The sequence below is a fragment of the Temnothorax longispinosus genome, chromosome 4, assembly GCF_030848805.1.
Source record: "Temnothorax longispinosus isolate EJ_2023e chromosome 4, Tlon_JGU_v1, whole genome shotgun sequence".
Classification (NCBI taxonomy): domain Eukaryota; kingdom Metazoa; phylum Arthropoda; class Insecta; order Hymenoptera; family Formicidae; genus Temnothorax; species Temnothorax longispinosus.
The window spans coordinates 8,067,482-8,078,902 of record NC_092361.1 but is presented as its reverse complement, the minus strand read 5'-3'; the positions used below and the strand labels follow the sequence as shown (position 1 = coordinate 8,078,902).

The window sequence follows — 11,421 nt, the reverse complement described above, 5'->3', positions numbered from 1 at the left end:
GTGGCATTAACCATTCTTTAAAAATATTTATACTTAACCAAAAATACTGGAATACTTTCATTTTTGATTTCCTCTTCTTTTCTTTGATGTCACCCGATGTCGACGGCTCTGGATGATCCATCTCCGTTGCGTTACTTTCACTCTATCTTGACCTGCTTCAGAATATCTTGACCTGCACAATATGACACACTGCTAACTTATTTCTTGCAACAAACGCCAGAAAAATACAAGGGACCCCTTATACGCACCTATTGCTGCACCTTCTTCTTCTCCTTCTTGTATCCTTAACTTAAATCCGTCCTTATTCATACAGGGCACGGTACCACAGTTTATTATATTGCTCCAGCCGCTCCAGCGTCCTTGTTGCACCTCGATAACCTCGATACATCCGTAGCTGGCGTGAGCTGTGACGTCAGCTGACGCATGCGCACGACGCTCCCGCGCGGGCCGAAAAACCCACGGCGTGAGAACACTGGTCGACGGGGCCAGGTCGGTGATACTGCGGATCCGCAAGTTTTAATCCCTGTAGATGCTTCCACGCCCTTGGTTCAATATGACTACCCGGTAACTGGGCGGAGATGCGCGGAAGAACCGTAGCCTCTATTGACATGCGCGTGTTACTGTTGCCCTGTGCTTGAATCACGACTGAGGTGTTACCCCGGGTAGCAGCTGCCTTCGTATCATTCACCGCTAAGACTATGGTACGACCCTTGGTTCGTCCGAACCCGCCCTTTTGCATGCAGTTTTCCGAAATAAAATTCAGTTGACTGGCACTATCTAAGAGAATGCGGACAGGGAAGGGGTTTCCGTGGACGTCGAGAACTTCGGCCTGCACCGTTGACAGTAATACGGTCGAACTCGATTTCGCAACGCTAGCCATGGTGAGAGGCTCGTTATTTGGTGGCGACGAACTCTTGTCGACTGCCGATTCGGAGAAGGCTCCGGTATCCACGGGGGTACTCGCTGAACCCGAGTTTCGTTCGAAATGCAACAGCGTGTGATGCTTAGCCTGGCACGATTGACACGTCCCCGTCGATGGACAGTTGTTAATGCCATGACCCGCGCGAAGGCAATTGAAGCACAAATTCGCGGTTTTCGCCGTGCAGTACCTTTCCCCAGGGGATAGTTTCAAGAATCGAATGCACTTGAAGACGAGATGTTGTTCTTTGCACACCGGACACTCGGCAGTTCGAGTTGCGAGCGATGAAGCTGACCCGGAATTTTTCGGCGAAGATGACTGTGATTTGAGCAACATGTTCGAGGGCCCCGACACGGACGCGAGAACCCGGCAGTGATCTGAGAGGAACTTTGTAAGTTGCGCATACTTCGGTATTTTCTCTGCCCGGTGTTCGGATTCAAACTTCTCGCGAAGCGAACGGAGTAGTTTTTCTAGCAAGAATTTGAGCAGTAGGTAGTCCCAAGAGACCGTGGGAAATCCTAACAGGTTCAATGCCCACGTATTCTCGGTAAATGTGTCCAACAGCGTACGCAGAGGGGCGGCCGACTCCGCCTTTAACGGCTTGGCGTTCAGCATCAAATCCACGTGGTAATTCGTTAAAACTCGTCTGTTCTGATATCGCGAAATCAGGGCGTCGTAAGCTATCGCGTAGTTATCGGCGGAGAGGGGGAGGTTCTTTACGACGTTGAGCGCTTCCCCTTTCAATGAGCCTACCAGATATTGGTACTTCTCCATGGAGGAGATGCTCCGGTTCTCGTGAATGGAAACGTTGAATAATGCGATGAACGAAGGCCAAAGCGCGAGATCTCCCGGAAGTGAGATTTTGGGCAGTCGGATAGACGACGTTTGGACCGGGGCCTAAGCGGCCGCGGCGGGCGCTCGGTCGGCGCCCACAAACTCCTCATAACGTCCGATCACCCCGAGGCGCAGCGTATCGAATTCCTTACGAATTGCGTCTTCCGCGGTAAACTCCTCGTCTGAGGCGTCTTGGATTATCTTGAGGTGAGCCGCCTCAAAATCCTTAACCAATCCAGCCACGGTAGGGTATCTAACTAAAAAATTCGGCCTCTGTGCGACATTTTCCGCAGCGAGCATCAACAGCTCATGGATCTCCCTCATCCGCTGTATACACAACTCGCGTTTAGTTACGTGACCTCGGCTCATGATGATCGGAACGTGGAACACGTGCGCAAGGTCGAGAGTTCACGTGGGCTCGAAGTAACAACAATCGAAGTAAGGGTTCGAATTCCTATGCGAAGGCTCGATGGAATATTCACGAGAGACTATTCTTCGACTATAATGCACCAATCGACACAGAACAATACAGCGCGAACGCAAGGAACGAGAATCAAGCACAGGATAAATCTCAAGGATGGTTGCAGAGGATGAACAAAATAAGAAAATAGTTGTAGCAATGATCAAAATTATCAATTGGGTTGGCACAGGTGCCCGGCTGCGACGCGAATTGCACTCAATATCTATGTTACGACAATTAGGGAGTGTTGCACGCGGTGTTACGGCACGAACAGCATATACGACATGAGCGATATATACGACACGAGCAAAAATCCACGACACTTTCTTTTGACTCGATTATAATTGCAATTATAACGTCTAATAATCAACTTGAAAGAATGCCAGAGTGCGGAGATATTTTATACCGGGAACCAGCGTCGACGACAACAATAGTCCCGATCGATGGCAAATATGTTGACAAGAATTCCAACGATCGGAATAATATGTATTTCGAGTCGTGCCGAAAGTCGACCCAGCAACAACGAGAAGTAGTGTAGCGCGTTATTATTGACCGCGAGTCTATGTACAAAACAACGTAAACACACGGCCGGCCCGTGACCGAGCGTCAAGGCCGCCGATAGCGAGGCGAAAACGTATGGCTTGCCCGAGAATATTCGAGATCTGAATATTTCGGTTACAATATTAATAATCACTGGTTTCTACTAATTAGCGCGGCAATTGCGGATTTCACGATTAGCGCAGATAACGGCGCAGATAACGGTGGCACGTGTTACGAGTGAGAGATTCCCGCGAATATTCTCGTCGCGAATTAAGAACTGCAAGCGAGAGATATCGCGCGGAAGCGTAGATTTTTAACACGTCACGTGTTATCGCGATTAATGCGGACAACGGCGACGGCACGTGTTACGACGGGCGAGATACTCGCGCGGGTATTCTTGCCGCGAGTTAGAATTAACACGCCGTGCGTTATTGCACCTCACGATTACAAGAGCGAACAAATTGGCGAATTCACGACTAATGCAGATAACGACAATGGCACGGGTTACAACAAGCGAAAGTTCACGCGAGTATTCTCGTCGCGAATTAAGAATTGCAAGAGAGAGATATCGCGCGAGGCTAGAGATTATCACGCATCACGTGTCACCGCAAAAATGCGTGACTACAAGAATGAGCGAATATTAACAAATTAGCGAATAAAGCGAGATAAGCGAAAGGTCGGCGGTAATTTTTTAACGCGAAAATCCGGCTCGAAGGACCAGGGGATTGTTTCGCCCCGGAGGCAAGATTTGCGAAAGGTTAATGCGTTTGCTCGAAGGACCAGAGGGACAATAGGTTCCCTCACAATCTGTTTTCGCGAAGGCAAAGGCGCATGCAGCGAAATAATAAAGCGAAGCGACTCACCGTGTCGGCCGTCGTCCCCGTGAGTCCGCCGGGCCTCGTCCTGTCCTCTGAACTCGTGGCCGCTCCGTGGGTCTCGTCTCGTTCGGCATGCGACGGCAAGCACGTGCAAGCAAGCAAGCAGCGGAGAGCAAGCAATAGAGCAGGTAGGAAAGAAAAGCAGTAAAAGAAATGCACACTCCTGGTTAAGCGAGGCGACGGGGCGATTTCGGTCCGTTCTGCCCGGCTCCGTGACGATGGAGGCCGGAAGACGACTTGATGATGAGAGCTCGAGGCTAGTGTGCTCTCGGACTTCTGAACGATGAGTGCCCGCGGTCCTGAAATGTGCCGCGGGCGAGTGGTTGTTCCCTTTCCAGAGGGGGAGTCGCTGTCGTTGGCGGGTGGGCGATGGCAGCACCGACAGGTGAGTGGCATGATTTGACTGCTCGCGATCCGCCGACGTTTCGCGCGAGAATTACAAATGCAACGGGGTAACTACTTATGACTTATGCAACTAAGTATAAATTATATACAACTATATGAACATAAAGTGGCTAGACTAACGACTACACTATATACAAGGCGATACGCCGAACAATTATATAAAAATACGTTTGTAAATAGTTGATAAATTTGTAAATAATAGATTGACCGTATAAAGAATTAATCTAATTTATAAAAGTTAAATCGATGCAATGATTTAAACTATCATTAAGGAGGTAGCCTGGTGAATATGCCCGAAAACGCCAAAAACAAGCTTTTTCTGGATTTTTTTTAAAAAGGAACTACTTAAAATATATTTTTGCAATTAACACCAGTAGATGAAGAATACCTCTGCCTATACCTCTGCCCCCAGGTACTTCCGAGGGGAAGCGGGGCGGGCCGCGCGCACGCGGGGGGAACGCCGTAAGAGATGGGCGAGGGGTCGAGGGGAAGGGTATAAATTCATCGGAGGGGGAAACTGCGGGGGGAAAATTCCCCACGCGATTTACTAGTAATTGAACAAATTCTTATCGCTGTCCAATCAGATTTGAGAACAAAACTCGAGGCTGTCCAATCAGATGACAGTATTTTGTGGTAACCTGAAAGACAAATTCCCTAGGCGGGTGATGGGGACTTTCGCGCCGCAACGTTGGCACCGGGGAGGGGGAATCGTCGAACCCGGACGCTCCGAGGGGCGCTCGGATCGGCGGATCCGCGTTATCGACCGCGTTATCGGTCGCGCGCGGAAATCCGGCCGATTAATTTTTTTCGCGCGTTCGGACGCGTTCAAACTCGTTCAAGGTTGCTCTGCTCGACGTCCCGCGCGGTGGTGTGGGTGAGCGCGCGAAAATGCGTTCAAACGTGTTCAAGGTTGTTCTTTTTTCGCGGTCACGATATCCGTTCTTTGTTCTTGTTCGTTTCGGTTTGAAGGTTGTTTCGATTCTTCTCTATTACGTATCGTAGATGACGCAATCGCGGTGATTATGGAGTAAGCGGAGTCGGGGGATCTAGGGAGCGCGGGATCGTATCGAGATAGGTACGGATCTGGAAGGAGGGAAAAGAAAGAAAGAGAACACATAGATATCCGCGTACGAGCGATGTAGTTTTATTGTGAAAAAATAAAATATATATACAAAAGTCGAAACGCGTTTACATTTTTTTGTGTACGTATGTACGTCGTGACATTAGGATCGGAAACAGAGCGCGGTAATTTCGCAGTCAACGATATTGTTAGGATCGAAGAATTCGCCCTTCAGTATCGCAGTTTTAGCCGAAGTTCCCGTCTTGATCGCGTTGGCGGTTATTCCCTATAGCGCGAATACTTCGCGTCGACTTCCTCGGTCGCCGCGCTCAGCGCCGAGACGACGCGCTCGACGCAAAGTTGGACATCGTATAGCGTGAGCAGGATTTTGAGCGACATCGCCAGACGAGCCGCGTTGGGTAGCTCCATACGTTAGATCGGCAGTTGTTGATCGATGCAAATCGCAGCGTCAGTCCACCGATCAATATCGGTGAGGGGGGGCGGGTTCCATCGGCGAGGTTGGATTGCAGACACGACAGTATGTCGCGTTTACGCTCGACTAGCCCTTACCACATATCGAGTGTTAGGAAGACCTCCTTGCCTTGTTTGTCTCTCAGAGCGATATCCACGAAGGCGTATAATGTATACTGTACCACGGTGACTTAATCGTGATACCTATGGCTATGTATTTGTAGCCAGTCGTTGTCAGCAGATAACGCGTCGTCAGGATGCGTACCGCAGACAAGTCAGCGGGCATGTCGGTGGGAAGGTGAGAGCTGAACCACCGCGACTCCCGATGATGATGATGAATGATCGTCCGCCGATTCGATCCTTTGTCTTTTGCCGTTGTCGTTCACCTCCGAATCCGTCTCGCGAGGGGAAAGATCCCTCGGCGCGGGTCGATCGGTCAACGTCGAGAATATTTCGCGCACACGCTGTAGTAGTATGTTCGTTTCTGATTTTTTTCCGACGCGTCGCATTCGGCTGACGATGCGTTACTAATGCTTTGGGGAGACCACATCGGTATAAGTAGAAAAGTTCTTACTTATATCGCGCAATGTGTGGTGAGGATTGCGCGGTCCTCTACATCCTTCGGTTGGTACGGCGATCGGAAAGCTGAACGCCCGAATCGTCGTCATCGTCCGAATAGCTCGTCGGTGACGTTAAATCGCCGACGCGTACGATTCGATCGAGAAAATCGCGCAACTGTTGCAACAGTTCGGTCTTAGGACAAACGATATTCAACAGTAGATCGAATTTACCGGCAGCCGTAACGGTTTTCGTAAATTCGTTGAATCTGTAGAACTGCGTCCGAGTGGTGAAGTACAGATTGCTGTAGACGTATCGGAAGATCGACGTTACGCCGGTCGGTATTCCGGGAAACGTCGCCTCGAGAGGCGTAAATGTGCCAACTCTCTTGTCGCATTCGTCTATCTTGCCCACCGAGTTACCGTTGAACACCACAAAGTAACGTCCTCTGTGGGTGTTTACCGCTCCGTTGATCATCGTTTGTTCGGGAAATCCGAGTTCTTGCAAGGTCCTCGGCCAACTTGGTCGTAGCGTAAATTCCGGATATTGAACCATGTATACCAAATTATCTACGAACACCATAAATCACCGGACGGGGATTGATAGGCGGCGGTCACGCGCGTGTAATTGTCGTGAAGAAAGCTCATGTGATTCGAAAGGGCTAGAGGTCCACTGTACGTCCTACCGTCGAGATCGATCGACCAAACGTAACGCTTGTACGAGATGTACATACGATTTTCCAAAATTAATATTCCGTTCACGCGATCAACAAGGGTGCACAGGTCCAGCATTGGCGGCGGTGGCGGTGGCGGCGGCAGCGCCGGCGTCCGCGAGGGCTCGTTCATAATTTTTTCGCCGTACAAACGTTGAATGTCGAGAATGTCGGATTTGTCGAGCTTAACCGGATACTGCTTGTCAGGCGTGAACGCGAACATCACCGATGTTCTGCGCTTATTGTGCGGCAATCCGAGAGAGTGGCCGATCTCGTGCGTCAGCGTGTAATGCAGGGAGAACTTATCCGCGGGATGTTTACCGACGTGAATATGCCACGGCTCGTCCCCGTCGACGTGTACCTCGGAGACGAACTCCGCTTTGTCCGTCGGGAATTACACGTAGGCAAGCACGTTACCGGGACCGTCGAATTTGGCCGAACAATTTGGGCCGTTTGCGTTGATATTCGTGTTACCGTGACGTAGGGTTTGCCAAGATATTATAATGTCGAGATTTGTTTCGGAGCGTTCGAACGTCAATGCCGAATGCTGCGACCACAGGTCGAACGCAGCCTGCGCGATATTCAACTCGTCCTGAGTGGCTACGTAAAAATTCCACGTCAGGTGAGTCCTCGGCCATTTGGATAGACTCGCTCTCGATCCGTGCTTCAGGATATCTTGGAAACCACATCGCGGTTTACGCATCAATTGCAGCGTTTGGTTGTCGAGCGTTCCATCGCCGGGCAGACCGTAGTATCGTTGAAATTCCTCGATGGCGTTGCGAAGAACGTCGTTTTGTCTCTGAGTCGGAAACGCGTCCACATCTTCGGTCAGATATCCATATTTCTGCAGGTAATCGATCGTATGTGCGTAATTCTCGTCCGTGGGATTGATGCACCTCGCGGTGATAAAACACGCGTTTAACGCGATTACGCGCGCGAGCCACGTCGAGAACGAGAGAGAGCGAGAGAAACGGCGGAACTGCAATAACGGCGTCTCGCGATATGAGCGCGATCGCCACGCGCGGTCTACGCGGTGACGCTTGTTGCCGATAGCGCGGACAGGTGGCGGCGGGGTCTCGGGGCGGAAGAAATGCGTCGATTCCGGCGGGTGAGTCCGTTTGATAAAAAATGCATTTCTTCCTCTGTGCAAAGGATAATTTTTAAAATAGTTTTTTATTATACAATATTGTGCTTCTTTTATTAGTGATGACGGTGCGTCGCGATATGAACGCGATCGCGACGCGCCGTCTACGTGGATGCTCGTTAGCGATAGCGCAGACAGATGGCGGCGGGGGTCTCGGGGTGGAAAAATGCGTCGGCGATTCCGGTGGACTTTGGTCGGTTTGATAAAAAAGAAACGCAATTTCTCTCTCTCTCTCTCTCTCACTCTCTCTCTCTCTATGCAAAACGCTATTTTTATATATATAAATATTATAAATAGTTTTCATCGCGCAATATCTTTCTTTGATTGCACATTCCTTCTTCGATCGCACATCCTTATTTGATTGCACATCCTCGATATATATAAGGACTCGAGGCTAGACTTGTGCGTAGTCCAACCACAGTAGTCTTTCAAGCTATATAGTGACGTGATTTGTTTGTAAAAAGCGCAATGGATAAAATTTCCAAATTGAAAGAAGTTTGTGACTTGCTGCAAATTCAAGTTTTGTCCGTAGCTAGGGCTACGGACGACTTACACGAGGCGATGCAGCTGCAGAATCGCCTCAGGAATATTATCGATAGAGCGCCGTCCTGTCTGGAAGTAACGATTCGCGTTGACGAGGACGCACGGATGTTCGATCGAATGTAAGTTTACATATATTTATTTATATTGTTATATCAAAAATAAAAAACAGTATTTACATATAATTATATATATAAACATTTACATATTCATTTATCATGTATATATTCATTTTTATATATTCATTTATCATTCAGTTATTAATATATATTTTTTTGCGCAGAAAACTCATCCTATTGGTGTTGAAAAAATCGAGGAATCACATGCGTTTATACGCCGCTCGGATTTGCAGCATGTATCGGGATGCTGCGCGACTCGATACATCGACGGAGCAGCTTTGCGTACATGTTGCGACAACGATGGCGACGGCGAAGACGGCAACGGTGAGGACGGCAACGGCGAGAACGGCAACGATGAGGACGGGGATGTCAACCTGATAGACGTCGACGCCGACCTGATAAACGTCAACGACTACGACGACGACGTCGGCGAAGGCTGGCCCACCCCCTCCCCCCAATAGCAAATAAATAAGCGAAAATAATAAAAAAATAAATACAATAAACGAGTAATATAAGTAAATATTGAATAACTATATAGATGTAATGTTAAATATTAAATAAATATAATTCCATAAACAATTGAAGAGAAGCATCTTTTATTTGCATTACGAAATCTGTTGTACAAAAATATGTGCTGTATAGCTATAAATATAATAGTAAATAAATATTATATAAAGATAAATACATGCGAATTATAACGAGATTAGACGCTCCCGCCACCGATATCGCGCTTCCGCTCGACGCTTCCGACTATGCTCAGTTTCGCGCTCAGCGTTATCACTCGCTCTCGCGTTCCACTGTTCTTCTTCGAGTTCGACGCTCTCGTTCGCTTACGCATCGTTCGCGGTCGTCTCGCGCGCTCGACGCTATTGCTCTCGCGCTTGGCGTTATCGAGCACGATTATATGTATATGCGGTGTAGGTATGCGGAAAAAAATGAATACTTTTGTTCGTTGATTTTGCATCAGGTTTTTTTTTTTTGATTAAATAATATGTATGTAGATTTATTGTGTATCCCCGTAGGGTTTACAAGGCGTTTTTTTATGAGGAATGTACCCAAACCTCTTACAAATCACTCCCCTACGCGCCCTGGCCATATGCGACCTTACATTTCATTTATTTCCCCTCTCTTCGTCTTTCATCATCCATCTCCTTCCTTCTTCTTCTTCGTCTTATATTGGCGCATCTATACCCTATCGGTTAGGATCGGCCATTATACTATTCTCCAATGAGTGAACTCAACAGCGAAAGCTGTTTAGATATGTATAGGAGGTAGAGTAAGGCGGGAATTTTTAAATATAAGGATTGGATGAGCTGAAAAATGCGAGTATTAAGCGGCATAACTTAGGGGGCGGATTTTTGAGAAGTAGAAATATGTCCGTGGGATAAGTTGAGAATTTTTCTCCAAGATATTTGTGAAATGGCGACGTTTGATCGCGGGTTAAAATACAGTTAAATATTATGTGATTTGCATCCTGATACGGATCGCCACAGGGGCAACTCGGGGAATCGACAATATTTTTCCAGAATAAGCTTTGATTCAAATTGTAATGGCCGCTGCGAAGACGGCTCGTGGTGACTATTTTCGCTGTATTAAGAGGAAGACGGTGGTACCAAGGCTTGACACTATTGGTATGATAATGGGTGTGGTAGAAAGTACCCTTGGTAAATGCTGCGTTTTCTAAATAGGTTTGATATCTTCTATTTAAAATATATTTGGATCTATGATAGAGATCAATGTAGGGAACCATACAGTTGGTTTTTCTGCCTTTTTTGGCAGCTTTCTTAGCAAGAATATCCGCTCGCTCGTTACCCGTAATCCCCTTGTGCGATGGAATCTAGGCCACCTGAATTTTTGAGCCATCAGTGACCGCCCTATAATACATACTACGAATGAGTGAAATGATGTAATTGTTGTGCGTTATATTGTATGATGTGATGGTTTGCAGTACACTACTGCAGTCGGAGAATATGACTGCTGAAGGGATTTGTAACTGGTGGATGATGAACATGGTTTCGTAAATCGCCCAGGCCTCTGCTGTGAAAGTGGAAACGTCAGGGGGAAGCTTACAGCAGATTTCGATAGGCAGGTCCGGAGAGTAAACGCTCGCTCCCGCAGCTCTGTATCAAGTTTAGACCCATCTGTATAAAATGTGATTGAGTCAGCAATGTGAGGTGCAAAATGATTTCTAAAGTGCTGATTAGCTTCCTCCGCGGATATAGAATCACTATTTGGTAGGAAGAAAGGTATCAATTCAGGTTGGTAGGTAAGCAAAAGGAAAGGGTATGAAAAGAACGGAAGATATACGGAACGGTGCATAGTGCCTCAAATGTTTCTGACTGCCAGATATGATCTGAAAATGGGGATTGCGCGGCATGCTTTCGATCGTTTGACATTACCAATCGTTCCAAATTGAACGTTCTCGAGACTGTCAATGACCGGGTTAAATCTACAAGAAAAACTTTTTACTAAATAATTGTGAATAAGATAAGAAAAGCGTTGGATTAAGGGTGGTTCCTTGGCTTCGTCCAAAATTACGTTAATGGGGGTTGAGACACGGTAACCCATGGTATTGCGGATCAACTTCCACTGTAGGCGCTGGAGGGCCAAAAAGAGTTGTTTGTTTCCTTTAAACTGAAAGACGACGGCGCCGTACTCGATTGCTCCTCTAAAAACTGCTCGATATAATGAGAGTAGTAATTGTGGGTGAGATCCCCATTTTGTTCCCGCCAACATCGTTAGAATGCTGGCGATTCGTCTGCCTTTATTTATTAAATATTT

At 47.6% G+C, this 11,421-nt stretch overlaps 2 protein-coding genes across 2 annotated transcripts; both read right to left on the bottom strand.

Annotated features, from left to right (window-relative positions):
- Positions 1-412: 412 nt before the first annotated feature.
- Positions 413-1,693, bottom strand: LOC139811491 (uncharacterized). Its single transcript, XM_071775770.1, has one exon. The coding sequence runs from the start codon at positions 1,691-1,693 to the stop codon at positions 413-415; it is 1,281 nt and encodes a 426-aa protein (XP_071631871.1).
- A 5,538-nt stretch (positions 1,694-7,231) lies between these two features.
- Positions 7,232-8,350, bottom strand: LOC139811490 (stromelysin-1-like). Its single transcript, XM_071775769.1, has 2 exons — positions 8,331-8,350; positions 7,232-7,733 (listed from the first exon to the last, which is right to left on the bottom strand). Exons 1-2 carry the CDS (start codon positions 8,348-8,350, stop codon positions 7,232-7,234), a joined length of 522 nt encoding a protein of 173 aa, XP_071631870.1.
- Between the last annotated feature and the right edge of the window lie 3,071 nt (positions 8,351-11,421).